Raw genomic sequence first — 19439 nt, forward strand, 5'->3', positions numbered from 1 at the left:
GTGACTAGATCCCCCCGGCGTGCAGTCTGGGACTGTGGTGGGCCTGCTGTGCACCCCTGACTCTCTCCCCATTTGCCCCTGCTTGCCGGGAGCCGATCAAACAAAAGAAGCAACAAGCCAAAAAGCAACTCACAAGCCAATTAAGCCAAAAACAAGCCCAATCTCTGCGTTTTTTTCGTGGGTTTGGCATATCTGCCCTGAAGAGGGATTGGGATAGAGAGGAGTCTGGAGAGTATATCCCAATTCCATCAGGACTAGCACCCACTTGTCCAATGCAGAAAATGGGACAATCTGTCCCGGAAAGGTGGAAAAAGCCAGGTGAGATCTGGGTTGGATAGTGCGCTGTCCTCAACGTAAAAGTCAAAATGACTGCTCTGAGGTCTGTGGCTGCTGGGATGAAGAAAATGAGGAAGCTGCAGGCATTGGCTTCCTCCTGATGGGCTTTTGTCTCCTCTTGGACAGATCAGGCTGGCAGAAGGGGTCGTATTGCTGCCTGGACTAACATTGAGGGTGATGTTTTGTCCTCTTTGTTGCTGGCATATAAAGGCCCAGAGACTTCAACACCACTCTTGAATCTCTTAGCGTGTGTAACTCCTCCTCTGTTTTAGATGCAAATAGAGCACAGGCCTCAGAAGGGAGGTCCTCAATCGTTGCACTGCCCCAGGAATCCCTGAGGACTGCACCCAGGATGATCTGTGTGTAGTCACTGCCGTCGTCATGGCCCTGGCTGCAGAATCTGCCATGTCTAAATAAGCCTGCAGAGCGGATTGAGATGTGAGGCACCACTCAGAGACTAGAGACAAGAATTGCTCTCCAGAGTCCTCTGGAAGCTTGCCAGCAACGGAGCTATTGCCCCCAGGTCCAGCCTTAGAGAAAACAATGCCCTAGACAAACGTGTATTTTGGCGCTCTTTGAGTTTAAGTGCAGATACACAGTGCTGTCACACACCTTGAGTTTACCGGAGAAGCTTTTCAGTTACACTAGGGACTGGGTACACCTTCAGCAGAGACCATTGCAAACAGCACGAGCAGCATGTATGCTCTGCTCTGGCTCTTTGTAGTACCTGAGCCTCTGGTACTCTGCCATTACTAATACTATACACATCTCGGTCAGGGCCGGCTCCAGCTTTTTTGCGGCCCCAAGCAGCGGGAAAAAACAAACAAACAAACAAACAAAAAGCTGCGATCGGCGGCAGGTCCTTCCCTCCAAGAGAGACTGAGGGACCCGCCACCGAATTGCCACCAAAGACCCGTATGTGCCGCCCCTTTCCATTGGCCACCCCAAGCACCTGCTTTCTTTGCTGGTGCCTGGAACCGGCCCTGATCTCGGTGACCGAACAAGATTGCAGGTGACGAGATCATTGCATCTTTCAAGAGGGAAGAAAATAGATAGAGCGTCCTGAAAACAGCAAGCAACATATGCCTTCTCTTAAAACATGGATAATTCCAAAGCACATAGGATAGAAGTTTCCTTGAATTCTTCTGAAATCTGTTTCACAACCCCAATACCATTAGTAAGATGTACTTTGTCTCCATTGGTCATTTTGAAATATATGCAGCTAAATTTAAACTGTATCAAAGTTAATTTTTCAGTAAAATCAGCCTTGATCTTTCTGGGAAATATCAGTGTCAATATATTTATAAAATCTGAACAGTGGCAGGCAAAACAAACAAACAAACAAACGTTTCTGCTTTTCAGCTTAGGTGCATAATTTTGTCAAATGCCCACTAATAGGATTGACAGCATATTTCATTTTACCTTAATTGGTTTGTTGAGCAGAGAACTAAACATTTTTACTAACTTCCCTTCCCAGAAATAACCAACTCAGCAGCTAACAGCTTTCACAAGTTTGAATACATTGAACTTTGCCAAATTCTCTGTCAAACTAAATAAAGAAATATCCACATACCACTTGCAGAGCAGTCTTGGAGAGATCGCTTTTCTTGGTCCAACTTCAACCGAGTCCCTTATATATCCATATGCTACACAAATTGCAACATGTAAATTAACCAGGCGGCATTCCAAAATTGCTATTGGCTATTTGTCATCAAGGAATTTAATTACAGGATATCACAAATTGACCTGAAAAGATATTTTGTAAGAACAGTCATCTATTTTTCCATCACAAAATGATGTATGTTAGATACAAAAGAAATACATGGTGCAATACCAAGGGTGAGATTTAATCTTGCAAAACTCAGAACTGAAATCTTTGTTCACATAGTAACTCAAGTGCCTTGTTACATTTTGAATATAGGTTGTCAATCTTGTATATCAGGGTGGCCAACCTGTGGCTCCGGAGCCACATGCGGCTCTTTAGAAGTTAAATATGCAGCTCCTTGTGTAGGTACCGACTCTGGGGCTGCAGCTACAGGCGCCAACTTTCCAATGTGCCGGGGGGGGTGTGTGCTCACTGCTCAACCCCTGGCTCTGCCACAGGCCCTGCCCCCACTCCACGACTTTCTGCCCCCTCCCCAAGCCTACCGTGCCCTCACTCCTCCCCCTCCACCCCAGAGCCTCCTGCACACCATGAAACAGCTGATTGGGAGGGAGGGGGAGCCGCTGATCAGTGGGGCTGCCGGTGGGTGGGAGGTGCTGGGAGTGGGGTGGAGGAGCTGATGAGGGGCTGCTGTGGCTCTTTGGCAATGTACATTGGTCAATTCTGGCTCCTTCTCAGGCTCAGGTTGGCCACCCCTGTTGTATATATACACACACAAGAAATGTGGTTGAGTTACAGTTATTATAGAAAACGAAATTTAAAATGTCCTGAGTTTGGTATGATTAAAACCATTATGAAAATTGGCTTTTTAATTAAAAAAATAAGTAAGCAAGGGGTAAAAAAATATGTTCCAACAGAGAAAGAACGAAAGAAAATGAATGGGCGAAAGAAAGGGAGAACAGAAGAAATGAGCACGTAAACATAAAATAATGGGTAAATATTTTGACATAAGTGGACTGATTCTTTATACCATCAGTTTTACACTGGTTTGACTCTACAGCCTGCAGTGAATATTACTTCTACTTTTTTACACTACTACAAGTCAGTTGAGAACTGGGGCCATAGCGCTTACAATAAGTACACATTTGTGACTAAAACAAACACTGAGATTTTTGTAATAATTCTTACAGTTCAAAAAATAAAGACCAGTGCACTTCAAAATAGTTGTTTACTGTTTTAACACGTCTAGCTCCAGAGCTGCTACCCTGTGTAATTTGAAATTCTGCCATGGAAGACCAAGATTTGGATTTTCCAATGCTCCTACATGACTTGCAGGAGCACCAGTCCAACTGAAAGTCAATGGAACTTGTGCTCCTAAATCCTCTAGCTACTTTTGAAAATCCCAACCTAAGTAACCTGATTGTATCTGGGGAACTCCATGGGTGGTTTACAAAGGGGATGGAATTCATCTCCCAGCTCAGAAAGAGGCTCTGGGGCATTAATTCAGCCCCTTTGGAAGATTTCTGGGCCACTACACGCAATCACAGATCCAGTATTCCTAATCCTTGAATACCTTATATACTAGCCTACTGACATCTAAGACATCTACAATCTCTGGCTGTACAAGGTTTACGTGGTCTAGGGGGGCCTTCAATAGCCTCCATACCAAGGATGAATTTCAGACAGTTCAGCCACTGGCGCTCTTTATACCAGGGTATCTACATTCCACCCCTGCAGGCTCATCATCAGGGAGATCAAGGAGATTTGTAGAAGCAAAACCATGAACTTCAAGGAACTTGAGATTCTTGGCCCCTCACCCCCTGCACCATTACATAGAGAATAGATGGGGACAGAATAGTTGAAGCTGACCTATAGGGGAAGTGGGATCTGGTTTGCAAAAATGTGTACATATGTTCTCTTCCATACTTGTCATTAACTCTTTCCCCACACCCTCAAGCCTTCTCCTTTTGAAGACTGCTTTGAAAAAACAAGTCTATTTAAAATTTTAAATCCATCAGCAGGGCTGAGAGCTATCACAGCTTTTCCCTAAAGATCACTGGTTATCCATGCCAGTGCTGGCCTTTAGAGTTTGAGAGTCCACTCACACACAGTGGTGTACCTCAACTACCTAAGCTGCATCTCTCATTACTGGCAAAATGTACCGAATTAAAATCAAGCAGTAATGTCAAGCTCTCATACCAAATATAGCTGAAGATACTACTTCAGAACTCCAAACTGGGGGTGGGGATTATATGCACTACAGGGAGAAGTTAATGCACAAAAATCCAATTTTAGGAAAAGAGGGAACATTTTGGATGGATCGATCCACTTAAAAAACCCTACCCAGCTGGTTTGATGATGCAGTTTCAAGGATCTTGAACACCTTCAAGCCACCCATCTAGAGTAGACTGTTGTATTTAAAACAATCCTGAGACTACATGGACATTGTCAATGACTTCATTTTGGGTTTGTCTACCATTCTTCGTATGTGACAGGGTGTGGTCTGTCTTCTCAAGGCACTATTCAGATTTGGTTTTGTTTTCCTTAAGGATTCAGGTCACTCTCCTGTTCGGAGTTTCCTTGTTCGGTGTGGCATTGGTGTGAGTGAAATGGATCGGAATGAAGTGCGACAGGTACAGGCTTCTTTTGTTTCTTCCTTCTATTAGCTGCAGCATCTTTCTTTTCTTCTCAGAGAGACAACAAAAGTCAAATAGGCAAACGCATGCACCTATGGACAAGTTATACTGATAATTACTAATGATTTGGAGACTCAGATGCAACACGTTAATAACTGAGAATCTGGAACATGGGAAACTGTTTTTTAAAAGGCCAGAATCCTCAACAGAATAGAGGCTACCAGAAAGCACTGGTCTAGATTTGGCTAGTAAGCCAACAGTTTAAACTGGTACTGATAAATAAACTGGGGTTGTGCATTTTGTTTTGTCCTTCCCCCTCTCCCGCAAGATGAGGATGACAAATGAAATTCTCCACCCACTTCCAGAATATCGGGGGTGGGGGGGTTGTTTGTATTTTAAGGAAAGAACAAACCAACTGAGCCACTTTAACTGTGCTGTTACCTTAATGATATTCTTTTAATAGTTTTGTCTCCCCACCCTTTTTTTTTTTTTTTTTGACAACAAGGAAGCTAAAAGTTATCATGGCTTTCTCTCTCTCCTTATTGGTGACCCAGGATCACCAATGACAACACCACAGCTTTGAGTAGATGGCTTAAAACCTAAAACTGCAGCTACCCTTTTATAGAGCCGCGCAATACCTTAATTAGCAACGGTTAATTTAAAGGCAGATCTAAAGTCTCAAAGTCCCTGATATCTAGAGCACACTCCATTTAATATTTTTTAAAAAACAGAACAAATAGAGGACAAGAGAGAATTTACCTAGTTTTAGAAAAAACTTGGCCCAAACATCTAAAAGCCACCAGGAAAAACAAAACTATCATGCGTTGCTAAAATATATGGAAATACTTGGAGTCGTGTTATGTAGGACTTGATTGAAAAAAGCATCCTTAGAGAGCAAGATTCTTAATTTGTTTACTTTTTGCTTAAAATATTTTGTTTGTTCAGAGTAAGAGAAAATTACTTTGTTTTGAGAAAAAAATAATTAACAAAAGAATTATAAAAGTAAGATGGAAGCCTTATAAAAAAATGACAGTCAGGCTTAATCCTGCAATAAACTCAGTGCAAACAGATCCGTGTACCCATGGGCTAGTGGTTTCAATGGGACTCTACGTGGGGGCAGTGGTCTTCCCGCAAGAACTTGGTTGAGGGTGTGGTGGCTTACTTACCAGAACTGTCATAGCTCATTACTTCAGGAAACTACACCTGCCTCATCTAAAAGATATGCCAGGGAAGCAACTCGGCCATAGGTGTGTCTGCTGTTCCTTATATAGAAACTAACTCCAGAAGTTACACAGTACATTCTCTTTACAGAGTTTCATCAGTGAGGGAATGACAGGCTGGCTGAGCAGCTTCACTTGTAAATCACACACTATCGAGGACATTACTGAAAGTCACCGTCATTGAACTTACTCCTGTGAGAGGCTGACCACCCTCAACCCTTTGACTTCAATAGAATATTAAAGCACCCAGAACCTTGCAGGATACAGCCCTGTATTAAGGGCCAATAAAAGAACTGTTGGACCACCTACTAAATGATAAAATTCATAATAGAAACAAATAAAAATACTAAGTAGTTCTCACCTACGTATTTGCCATTCGATTATTACTTTTACTGTGCTCAAGAGCATGTTAGAGGCTTTACAGAACACAGAGAAAGACAAGTCCTTCCGCCAAAAATCTTACAATCTTGAAGGGTAATAAACACAAAGGAGTGAAAGTAAGACATGATTAGATTTGTAACATCAAACAACTTGAATGGCCATGTATGTTTTTTAATAGTTCTGGGCTATTTTGGGTTTGTTTTTATATATAGCCCATATTCCAATCACTAATTCTTGGCAGATCTGCAACATTGCTTACAAAAAGTGAGCTGAAGTTTGTTTTCAAAAAGGATTTAAAAAAGGTAAAATATTGAGGCCCATGAATAGATTCCAGCAAAGCATTTCCACCTGGCTTGGAACCATAGCTGGCCAATCAGACAGGCAAGTCGTTCTTCTACTTATTACCCTGAACCAAAGTATAAATGCTTCTAAACTTGGCAGGATAAAAAATGATTTACTGGACCTAAATATTTCATGCAAAACAAACTACTGCAAAAATCAAACCACGAAAACTTCACACAGTAGGTTTTATTTTATATTACAAAATTACTACATTTTCACATGAACCATGACTCTAAGAAACCTACTGAGAGTTTTACAGACTGCCAGGGCAGTAGTCAACATTTTACAAAAGATTCCTTGCAAGAGGGAGTACAAGGATTTTACAATAAAAGATCACCACAAGCAGCAGAGAAGCTTAGTTGCCAAGATCACTGCTAGTTCAGTCTTTAAAGTGTATTCACAAGGCACACACTAACAATAATTCTGTTTGCTGAAGTATCTTCTTAAAAACAGATGCTTTGGCCAAATATTTTAATTAAGCAAAACTAGTAGCAGTTGCGGATAAGGTGCTTTTACTTTTGAATAGTTTTTTTTTTTTTAAATAATGACTAAATATCAGTGTTGATTGCATTCATTTCTTTGGGATCTTTTCTTTTCCATAAATTTCCAGTTACAATCCCTATGAAAAGTAGAAGTCCGATTGTGCGGTTAGAGGTAAACTTCTTCCAACAGTCTTCAGGTTTGTGTATGTCCAAAGTGTAAATCTGTGAAAGTACAGTATAATGTTCTGTTGTTATTATCTATAGTACCACAAGCATGCCAGACACTTCAGAGAAGACACAGGTCCCTACCTCAAGGGACTCAAAATGAGCTCCACACATGCTAGCTTCGGTGCCAGCACTGGATTAGATACAGACACAGAGGTCTGCCTAAATGCGCTTGATAAATGGATGAAGATATACCAGAAAGGTACAGATAATGAGTAACAGGTATGGATACTAAGGACCAGATTTTCAAAGGTATTTAAGCACCAAAAGATACAGACAACAGGTGCATAGGGTATTATCTGTACCTTTAAAAATCTGGCTCAAAGATTCAATACAAACACACACAAGAGTTCACAGGAAAGGGGTTCTCAAATTGTCATCCACAGAAAACTCACAGGAGACCTGCAATAGCAGCTGGAAATAAGGATTAGCCAGCCTAGCTGCCTCCACTGGGGAACACTGCTACTTAAAATGAGTTGCAGTGGGATGTTCAGGGTACAAAACAGGATGACGACCAAGCAACAGAGAAGCAAGTGCAAGATGGGGGCATGTGGGAAAAGAGATGAGAGGGCATTAGATGAATAGCAAAAGACAACTGCAATTAACTTTCTGAAAAAGGTCATAACAGCTACCAAACTAAAGACAGTTGAATACCTAATTACCTTCCGAATATCACTTCTGTGTATGCATTTGCATGGGCACAGGGACGAATGATCCGTTATGTTGTTCTTGATAACTGTTCTATACTCCCCTTCCCACAGAGTCTTATATTTTCATTCTCAAATATCCAAGCCTACCTGGTCTGGAGAACAGAAGTTCTCATGCTGTGCCAACTCCCATGTAAGGGAATTCTGGCCATTCAATATTTGCACGGTAAGAAAGAGGGAATTTAGTGCTCATGAAAGATGCCAGGCCAGCAGTCAGAGAATGAAATCTATCCATAGAGGACAGCACCATATCAGATGTGCGAGCTTCCCCAAATCACCCTAATGCACCTCACAACCCTGATGTGGGGGAGATCATAGATCAGACTGCATGCCAATGATATTCTTAACTACTAACAAGGCTGCAAGCTGGGATATGGACTCTTCTCTATTACCAGGAACTACCTCTACACTTCTACTACCACCAGTCTACTACTGAGACCACCGGTTCATTTTCTACAGACTACTTACCATCACTACAAGCTAGGTCTGGATATGAACTGATGACTGAATTTAAAAATCAGAAATGTGAGTATATAAAAATGAGTCCCAGCTGCTCATTCTATTGATTAAAGTAAGTTGGATTTTTACTATATTTTACTCATCAGATCACTAAAACCAATATAGGTATGAGACAGTGAGCTGGATTATTTCCTGGCACTTACACAGAATTGTTAACTGAATTACAATTGTAGGATATTTGCAATTGGTGATAAAAGTATGAGACAAAGGGAACCCCGACTGCCTTTCAGATCCCAGACTGAGTTTGCAGGGCTTGCAGTTAGAAAATATGTATTCATTTGTAAGCGGTGCCAATTTCACTGAGTTACTGGGAGACAAAAACAACGTCATTTTTCCATTGCTGTTTTTCAGAGCATAACCCCGTTTAAGATTCTGCATCCATTGCCAAGCCACTGAGCCATTTAGTTTTCCCCCTCATTAACCTTTATACACCTTTTAATTTAAGTGAACGATCCTAATGTACAGTAGAACCTCAGAGTAACCAACACCAGAGTTACGAACTGACCAGTCAACCACACACCTCATTTGGAACCAGAAGTACAATCAGGCAGCAGCAGCAGCAGAGGAAAAGAAAAAAGCAAATACAGTACAGTAGTAAATGCAAACTACTAAAAAAATAAAGGGAAAGCTGCATTTTTCTTCTGCATAATAAAGTTTCAAAGCTGTATTAAGTCAATGTTGAGTTGTAAACTTTTGAAAGAACAATCATAACATTTTGTTCAGAGTTACAAATATTTCAGAGTAACAAACAACTTCCATTTCTGAGGTGTTTGAAACTCTGAGGTTCTACTCTATTATGAACCTATTGTACTCTAAGTCATGCATCAAAATGGCATGGTGATGGCTACAATAAACACATTAGGAGAAGAGAAAAGGCTGCTATATGCTTAGGTGTATAAAGACAGACCTGCCTGTAGCTGTTATTAAAAAGCCTTCTTTTTGCTGCAGCAGTTTGAGACAAGATGGCGGAATATTTTAGGTAAACTGATACAGGATTTGAAATCTAGAGCTTCCACTTAGAAAAGAAATACAAAAATCATATCAAACCTGGTGAGCTAAGTGAGCACCGATGGCAGCCACAGCTGTGTAATAGAGGAAAGTCTGTTCACAGTTTATTCCTGCCACACTCAGACCCACGAGCATTGCAACACTGAAGCCACTGAGCCATTGCTTTGTGTTTTCATTGAACCGTAGTGCTGTTGACTTCACACCAATGACCATGTCATCTCTTTTATCCTAGAATAAAGAAGGTTATTAGAAAAAACATAATACCCTTAGCAATTCACAAGTTGAGACGTCGTGGGTGGGGAAAGTAGTTTTAGGGATGTAATAGAAAAGGCTTTGCCTTAAGGCCAAGGTTTTTAAGAACAGGTGTCTAATGTTAGGCTCCTAAATACACTTTTAGGCACTGAAATAAGCAGCCTGGTTCTCAAAACTGCTGAGCACTTGACCGCTGCTATTGACTATGATGTACCGAGGTATACACGGCACTTTAAAACTAGTGGATAAGAGAAGAATCTCTTAAAAGCATTTCTAGGTTTTAAATCTGCTGATTGCAGTGGGAAGATTAGTAGTGCTATGCAAGTCCGAAGTAGTGAGTTTTATACATACACACATAACTAACAATGAGAAAGTTAACAGTTAATGTTATTACTTCACCTGATGTGCATAGATGGTGTCATATATCAATGTCCACATAACTCCAGAGAAGTACAGAGGCAAACACACTGACCAATCACATGAACCTTTGATGGCAGACCACCCAAGTAAGGCTCCCCAATTAAATGTAAGTCCTGCAAGTAACAAAAATAAAAAAAATATACAGAATTATAGGCTTCTAAAAATGTAAGAGTCAGGAACAATCTAAATTATATATTTTTTTTAAATCAACATTTGACACTCAAGCATGTGTGTGTTTTTTTGATTTTTAATCCCTACACACTTACAGGATGGGGGACTCTCTCCTGGGAAGCAGGGATTCTGAAAAAGATTCAGGAGTTGTGGGGACACTCAGCTGAACATGAGCTCCCCGTGCAACACTGTAGCCCAAAAGTCTAGTGCAATCCCTGGATGCATAAACAGGGGAAACTTGAACAGGACTGGGGTGGTTATTTTACCTTTGTATTTGGCTCTGATGTGACCACTGCTAGAGTGCTGTGTCCAGTTGTGGTGCCCACAATTCATAAAGGATGTTGATAAATTTGAGAAGGGGTTCAAAGAGCCACAAGAATGCTTAAAGGATTAGAAAACATGCCTTACAGTGACAAGCTAAATAGACTGAGCTCCTTGAGTCTAACAAAGCGAAGATTAAGGGGCGACTTGCTTATAGTCTAGAGACATAAGGTGGGTGAGGTGATATCTTTTATTGGACCAACTTCTGTTGGTGCGAGAGACAAGCTTCCTAGCTTACAAAGAGGTCTTCTTCAGGTCTGGGAAACTTACTCAGAGCATTACAGCTAAACAACACAGATTGCCTCTCCCACCAACAAAAGCTGCTCCAGGAAAAGCCATCACCTCAGCCACCTTGTCTCTCTCATCTCCTGGGACCCAACACAGCTATAACAACATCGATTACAGTTTATAAGTACCCACATGGGGAACAAGTATTTGATAATAGGCTGTTTGATCTATCAGAGAAAGGTATAACTATCCAATGGCTGGAAGCTGATGCAAGACAAATTCAGACTGGAAATAATGGCATAAATTATTAACAGTGAGGGTAATTAACCAATGGAATCATTTATCAAGGGCCATGGTGGATCCTCCCTCACTGGCAATTTTTAAATCAAGATTGGATATTTTTCCAGAAAACATGCCCTAGAAATTATTTTGGGGAAGTTGTATGGCCTATGTTATACACAAGGTCAGACTAGATCATCACAATGGTCCATTCTGGTCTTGGAATCTATGAACCCAGAAACACGGAACTCATACATGAGGAAGGGGGAAAAGGGAGGATTATTCTATTATTTTCTCATGCGAAAAGAAAGGAGTTATATGAGAAAACAGGAGTGCTGATCATAGTAGGAAACACCACCTGTCTCCCTTCTACCAATCCCTAGGTTTCCATGCTCTTCTTGCACCTGCAGCAGAAGGAAAGTGACTAACATTCCAGTCTCTGAAATATTTGGTGAGAATGCACTGACGAGGATGCTGGCTAACTGCTACTATTAGGGACAGTAACAGAGAAACCCTATGGTATATGAAGAGCAGACAGCTGAGCTGTTATCAGTACATTGCACTGTGCAATGTTTTATCTTTTCTTTTTACTTTGTTTTCTTCTTTTTTAAAATTTCAGAGGAGTGCAGTGGAGTTTTCAAACAAGAAGAAAAAAAACAACCAATGATAAACCACATGAATTTTATAAAATCTTAAATGTTTATCACATTGGGTTTGTAACATTCATATACATTTAAGTACCTATAGATTACACAGTATAAACAGCAACACATTCTTTCTCTAAATTATATCTGATTTAACACAGACACACACACCCATCTTGCAAACAGCTGTACATGTGACTAGTCCCAATGAAGTCAGCAGGACTATCCATATATCTCAAGTTAAGCATGTTTTTAAATGTCGGGCCTAAGCTTAATGTTCGTTAGCTCTAGAGAACTGTTGAAGAAAAATGGAAGGAGAACAGAGCAGACACAACAGTGGTGGTTACTAAAGGTGGTAGATATTAAAAATGGTTCCTAAAAGTGGAAAAAATATGGGAAACAAAAATTTAAAGGTAGGATACCAAACTGGGTCAATCTGGAATACAGTGCAATGCATCTGTTTACCCCAGTTAATTTAAATTTAAGATTGTAATACAGGGTGAAATACATATTTAAGAAAGATTTCCCAAGGCTGGGAGAAAAATGTCCCACATCTCCTACTTGGTACTCAGGTGACAAACGGATTATTTCTCAACACCAGAGTGTGGGGAAAGGAGGAACTACATGAGGGAAAGAAACTCCATGTGTTTTACTATCTGTTTAAGAAATGTGGGACATACCAATGACCTTATTTGCAGTTTCAGGCAACTTCATTTGATATTGAAGTTCTACTATTAAGATTTTGCCAGAACACTTAAAAAAAAAAATTTACATCTGAAAGAAGGGAAACTAGCGATTTTGAAGCTCACCCAAAACCAACTGCGGCCAATACGTGATTCTCTTCATCAGTGGATAAGTGATCACAAGAGACAGAGAGGCGGCTCCTAGGGCAATACTGTAATGAAAGAGGTTCATTAAGAGACTTTATGTGGTTTAGTTTAAATAATTCTATTGTACTCTCATTATTCCCTAGTCTAAGAAACAATACTGTAGTATCAGAGGAGTGATGCTGTAGTTAAGACTGAAAGTATTATTTCATTCTAAAACCATGGATTTGGTTGCTTTCTCAAAAAACTGCCTTGTCTATTGAAATTCATCATGCTTTGCTTTAGCCTGGTAGCGAAATAGTGTAAGAATAAAAGATCACAGGTACATTACCTATAGTAATTTAGACACAGAAGGACACACAAAGCCAAGCTAAGCTGTCCGCCAAGAAAAACGAAGGACTGAAAAGTTGAGATATCTCCAACAGCTATTGGTCGACTTGCTGTTCTTAAAACCTAAAAAGAAAGAATAGTTTCAATACTAAATCCAATATACTGAGTTAAAATACACATTATAGGCAAAACTCATCTCTTAATGCAAAGTAAGGTGGAAAAATTAAGCCCACGAGTCAGGGAATTCAAAAGTTATGGTTCCTACACCAATATTACCTCTACTACATTTCACATCCTGTATACAGTACATATTTATGAATAAATATTAAAGCTTTCTACTAAAATATGGAGCATTTTAAAAATGAAAGCAGGATTATGTGTAATGAGGCTGAATTAGAGATACTGCAGAAAGTTTAGATTTGAATTTTATTATGTGTGCGCTCAGTGCAATATTGAGAAATTAACTTTTTGCACTGAATATCCCTATTTTAAAAGCAATTCTGTTCAAACATTCTAAGTGTTTCTGTACGAAGATGTCTGTAATAGGGTGGAAGATTCTAGGATTATTAAATAAAGTTACAGGGCTCCTTCTGTTGACTCATCCTGCATTTAAATACTTAAACTCTACATAAGGATGCTGTATAGTCATTCCTGGTCATAATAACGGACGGATTCAATTAGCTCCAAGCAGGATATAGAAGGCAACGGAACCTCTTTCAGGGGCAGAGAGGTCAGCAGGGAAAACTGTAGGAGCAACCAAGTTTGGGAAGAAAGTTTAGGCTGAATTTATGTTATCTAAATTAATAAAACCAAACCCCAGGGAAGGAGTAAGTTTTCACTTTATACAGAACAGTTGTACTCAGAGCCAGGTAAGAATGCCACCTGCTTACTGCGCTCCAAAAAAATTATCAAAAAAGGGTTATTTGTGCACACTTTAACAATACTAAGCTATTTTCCTTTAAGTTTGGCTCGATTTTCCTCTCTCAGTTAAGACTACAATTATGCCAAAGTTAGAAGTTTATAGATCTGCAGTTTAAGTGAGACACAAAAAAATATTTTGGGGGCCATAGAAAGTATCATCTTCACCTTCATGCAACTCAAAAATGGCTGCACTAATTTAACTCTAACATTCAAGAAAAAATCACCTGTGGGTAAGACCAAGCAAGGGATGTTTTAGTCAGGAAATCAACAAAATGATGACTAACTAGACATACCACCACTAAAACACCCCCAACCCACTCTTGAAGACAGCTGGCTGAAGTTTTATTTGTAAAATAATTTTCTATATGAATTTTAAACTCCTTACTGTTACATTCATGTCAATTTCATTTAAGTTCATTATTTTGTTGCATTTAGGCCACAATTATGCAAGTGACTCCAGCTTTTATTACCAGGAACATAACAGTGTCAAATTATCCAGTCTTCTCTTAGGGCTCATCTACACTGGCACTTTACAGTGCTGCAACTTTCTCCCTCAGGGGTGTGAAAAAACACCCCCCTTAGCGCTGCAAGTTTCAGTGCTGTAAAGTGCCAGTGTAGACAGTGCAACAGTGCTGGTAGCTACTCCCCTCGCGGAGGTGGGTTTTTTACCTCTCTCCCAGTGCTATGCCGTGACTGCACAAGCCATGTTACAGCGCTGTTGCGGCAGCGCTTTAATGTTGCCAGTGAAGATGTGCCCTTAGTGTAAAATTACTGAGGAAACTGCAAGTTGACATTACAAAAAGCTCGTTCTTATCTGGGGTACATTACCATAGCCACCAGTTTAATTAAGAGAGTATAAAATTCACCTTTGGCAAAAATTTACATCTGAAAAGTTACAAAATGCAGATAAAGAAATCCCTGATAGTTCTTGGGTAGATAATGGCTAGCAAGGTTAAAAGAAGCATGTCAGTTGGTTTTGCTCAGTTTTTAGGAAAACATTACAAGAAGTGGATTTATGTTGATTAAGCTCTGATTACATTGTAACTATCTGATGTACCTTATCCTACATACAAATTATCTAGAAAACAAAGACCCACTACTGCATTACTACTTGTGGCTCTCTCTTATACAAAAAAGAAAGTCACCTTTACCATTCAAAGATTAATGGTAAGCATCAGGTTACTTGTTATTACATTTTACTCAGATTACATCTGAACCAGGAGGGAAGAAAAAAAAAAAAAGAGAGCGAGATTACTTGGAAGTAGTCTTCATCAAACAAGCCTGTATTTCTACCAGACAAATAACCAGTTTGTCTTGGTGAAAGACAGAAGAGGGCTTACTTCAATAAAAGGCCAGCAATTTACTTACTCATCAAACATTAAGAGGAGCCTGTCTGTTCTTTTCAAGTCCATGGGGCTTTCTCTACCTTTTTGTCATAGTCCCGATCCCACATGTCATTAATTGTACAGCCTGCTCCACGCATCAGGACCGCTCCAGTACCAAACAGTGACAGCATATACCAGTCTGGAAAACAGCCTGGCTCTGCTGCCAAGCCTATACTCCATGTGCACGGCAAATACAACAGCCACGTTCCTAGAAAAATAAGTTTGAAAGGGATTAGAAAAAGAGAAATTATAAATGGAATTACTCTTTAGCATGCCATAAAAGTGTTGCCATAAGTGTTGAATTACTAATTAAAAACTTCTAAAATTGCAACACCAAAGCTGAGAGACAGTTAAAATGGTTATCTGTGCAAAGCGCTGCAGTTTCACAATTTGATTCTGCTCCTTTTTTTTTCTTCTTCTTCTTGACTGAAATGTTGACTATAAAGACGCTTTGTCTATTTTCCCAATAAAAACAGAAAACTGAACCATGGAGGGAATGCAGTGTTTGAACAGTAGCTATAAAATCAGCCATTACAGAGAACATAAGATGCAACACATACTTGCTAAGTCACTTTGTTCCACATCTCTATTCAAACCAAATATTTAACTATCTTTACAATTATTCACAAGGACATATTCCAAAATGGATTTGTCTCCTGAGTTTATATGAATTGTCTAGCCAATCTGTAAAATATTTTCTGTTCCAAATGTCACATGACCTGCTGACTAATTGACTATCTAACCTGAATAAGCAAATTGCAATCCTTCTATCAAGAATAGAGGATACTGGATTTCTGTCTTATTACAACAATCTATAAAACAACCCCTCTCCCCGCACCGCCATCCATCTCCCTTTCTTTCCCCCTATGACTGGAGGGGTGTTAACGGGCCATTTCACCTTAAAAGGTCCCTGGAAACGTGTGTTAACGTCTTCGGCTATGTCTACACTACAGACCTTACAGCGGCACAGCTGTACAATCTCTCGTGTAGCCATTCTCCTGCCAGCATAATTAAGTCACCCCTAATGAGGTGCATAGTTATGTTGGCAGGAGAATGTCTCCTGCTGACATAGCACTGTTCACATCAGCGCTTTTGTTGATGAAACTTGTGTCTGTCAGGGGTGTTTTTTTACATCCCTGACTGACAAGTGCTAGCGTAGACATAGCCTTTGTCTAAACTTGTGAGCAAGTTTCTCAGACCTGAAGAACAGCTCTGTGTAAGGGCAGGCCTACATTACAGACCTATATTGGTATAACTACATTGCTTAGGTGTGTGAAAAACCCACACTCCTTAGTGAGCGAGTTATATCTACCTAATCATCTATGTACTTAGCAGGATGTCAACAAGAGAGCTTCTCCTGTCAACATAGCTACCACCTCTTGGGGAGGTGGATTAACTACCCCGGAAGAGGCCTCCACATGACAGTCATAGACATAAAATATCCCAGGGCACTATATATAAGTGTAGAGATTTGCCTTACTGTCCTTGAGAAACATTTTCCTCTCCCATAATTGTACAGTGTTGCTGGGCACCAAACTGTCAGCACCGGATCCTTTGAGTGGTGCTTTACTAGATCACCTGTAAAACAGTTAATCAATCCTTTTGTCCTGAATGATCCTTAAGTGTTTTATATTACTAGACTTCTGTTGCGTGAAGTACACCTCTACCTCGCTATAATGCTGTCCTTGGGAGCCAAAAAAATCTTCCTGCGTTATAAGTGAAACCGTGTTATATTGAACTTGCTTTGATCCGCTGGAGCATGCAGCCCTGCCCCCCTGGAGCACTGCTTTACCGTGTTATATCTGAATTTGTGTTATATCAGGGTGGAGGTGTATTATTATAACATGATTTTTGTAAAACAAACACTGGAATTTCTTTTGTAAAGAAAAGTGCTCTCAAACCCAAAAGGCAGTTTGTACTTCAATGTATTTTTTGTGGCTCAAACAACAAGGAGATTTAGATTGTGGTAGGATGAATGGTGGTTCTGAAAGTTGTACACCAAAAAAATGATCAGAGACTGTACAGACTAGACACACTTTGCAGCACATAGACAATCCAGCAGTCTCTTGGCAGGTGAATGCTGCTGAAATCCATTTTTATAACCATACTTCACATTTCTATGATCCCTCCCCCTTGAAGGCCCCAGTAATTGCAGCAGCCTTCATGGAGTTTATCCTCACGACATCCCGGTGTGGCAGAGGCACATCACTCCCCAAGAAGAGGGGAGCCAGCGCCTGCTGTAGAACATAGGAACGGCCACACCGGGTCAGACCAATTCTCCATCTAGCCCGATAACGGCCAATGCCAGGTGCGTCCGAGGGCATGAGTGAGCAGCAATCACCCACCGCGCCACCCGCGCTGTCCAGGGCCAGCTCCGGGCAATCCGGGGCTTGCCGCAGCTGCGGACAGCGCTTGCGCCCGGCGGCTCAGCCCCTTGGACAGCCGGGCCCGCGGGCTGACGCAGAGCCAGGCACTGAGCCCGGGCTCCCGCACGCGGGGGCGGAGGGCGGCTCCCCGCCCCGCCCCGCCCCGCCCCGCCGGGACTCACCGATGGGCTTGTCCAGCCTCATGAGCCGCAGGTAGGGCTGCAGCGGGCCGGGGGCCGAGCTCACCAGCCCCGCCGCGGAGAAGCTCAGCGGCCGCCTCCCGCTCCTCGCCTCCCAGCCCAGGCCCAGCGGCGAGCCGGGGCGCCGTGGGCGGGACAGTGAGCGCGGCGGCGGGGCGGGCGCAGCCGGCGCGGAGGAGGCGGAGGCGGAGGGGCCCGGCGGCAGTGCCAGGGGCCCGGCAGAGCCGTGCTACCAGAGCCGCCATGCTGCCCACTTCCGGCGGCGGGGCGCGCGCAGCCTGATGACGTCAGGTGTCGGGACGCTCCCTCTCGATCTCCGTCCCGCCGTGAAGTACTGCGCGTGCGCAGCTCTTTCCCTCGCTGTGGCCCGTGCCCCTCCCCCTCCCGAAGGGCGCGAAGAAGTTCAGTCGCTTCGCCACAGGCTCCTCCTGAGCCACCCCCCGCGGGTCGCGTGGTGCGGTCCCCTCCCCCCGGCTACGGCGGTGCCTCTCACCGTGGCCACGGGCCTGCCCCCCCCCCCCCCGCACATTGTGGGCGGTGAGCGCGAAGCCCTGGCCACGCGATGCCGCATAACCGCCCCCTGCCCCCGGCCTGCCGGGCCAGGCTGCGCCGCAGCGCTGGGGCAAAGCCCCTAGAGCCCCGGCCTGGCCCACGGGAAATACCTGCCTTCGACAACGCGTGGGGACTGCGCCCCTTGTGATGGCGGAGCCCTCGGCCCCACGGGCCCTCGGCCACTTTCTACCCACACCCCTCCAAGCCAGGCCCTGGCGTTTGCACTGAGAGCCGGGCTGCCTGGACTGCGAGCGCGGGCCCTGTACGGAGACCCCCAGCAATCAGTAACAGCGCCGGAAGGTCCCCGGTGGGCAGCCCCGCATTCCTGCTCCCTGTGGGGAAGCTGAACCTTTATCTCCCTGCTGTGCACAATGCCGTTTGCTTCCTTCATCGCTCATCTGGATTTTCGCCTGCCATTGCCCTGAATTCTTGGTGTCTCATCCTATGAGCTTCCAGGAGTGATACCCTCTGTCGCTGGCAGAGCCTATGGCTGTGCCCACCACTCATTTCCATTTCTCTAGGGCAGGACAACAAGCTTCTCTCTGTTATTAAACCACCCCTTCCTTCTGTTATAAGTTTGATTCCCAAAAGCCTCCTGGCTACCATTAATCTTGTCAAACCAATGGTCACTTCTTAACCATCTCCTTTCCTCGTATTAATTAGGGTCACCACCTCAGATGCAGAGAAAGTGGCCATTGCCCTGCCTACCACCAGCCGGACCTCCTTTCCCCTCCCTGGCATTCTTGAGCACACACCAGCCCAATCTTCCTTTTCCCTTCTTAGGTGCCCACCACCTCCCCCAGACTGACGCCTGGCCCATAAGCCCCTACATCCGTGCCTTCCCAGAAGCCCCTGCTCCTCCCCCCCCCCCCCGGTCCCCACTGTTTCCTGCTCCATAATAGCAAGTCTTGGATCTATTTGTCCTTCCCAATCCCATCTTTCCCATTTCCCAGTGCCAGGAGGAGCAGGAGCCTCAGCCACCAGGGTTTGGGCATATTGAGGGACCAGCACACAGAGCAGGCCCTGGGTGCGGCACTGGAGGCACTCCCAGACGTGACGTATGTGGTAGTTAGAAGTTTGCAGC

The 19439-nt window shown here is 42.9% G+C and overlaps 1 protein-coding gene and 1 long non-coding RNA gene across 2 annotated transcripts; both read right to left on the reverse strand.

Annotated features, from left to right (window-relative positions):
* Positions 1–1923: 1923 nt before the first annotated feature.
* Positions 1924–6483, reverse strand: LOC120406785. The gene is made up of 3 exons (XR_005599579.1): positions 6157–6483; positions 4416–4667; positions 1924–2082 (listed from the first exon to the last, which is right to left on the reverse strand). It is a non-coding gene; the product is annotated as an uncharacterized LOC120406785 (long non-coding RNA).
* A 561-nt stretch (positions 6484–7044) lies between these two features.
* Positions 7045–18048, reverse strand: COQ2 (coenzyme Q2, polyprenyltransferase). Its single transcript, XM_039541904.1, is given in 8 exon segments — positions 7045–7222; positions 9499–9687; positions 10111–10244; positions 12584–12669; positions 12933–13054; positions 15279–15445; positions 17786–17925; positions 17927–18048. Coding segments are annotated over 8 exon segments (1116 nt in total). The 3' UTR covers positions 7045–7066.
* Between the last annotated feature and the right edge of the window lie 1391 nt (positions 18049–19439).

The sequence above is a fragment of the Mauremys reevesii genome, linkage group 5 (assembly GCF_016161935.1).
Source record: "Mauremys reevesii isolate NIE-2019 linkage group 5, ASM1616193v1, whole genome shotgun sequence".
NCBI classification, from domain to species: domain Eukaryota; kingdom Metazoa; phylum Chordata; order Testudines; family Geoemydidae; genus Mauremys; species Mauremys reevesii.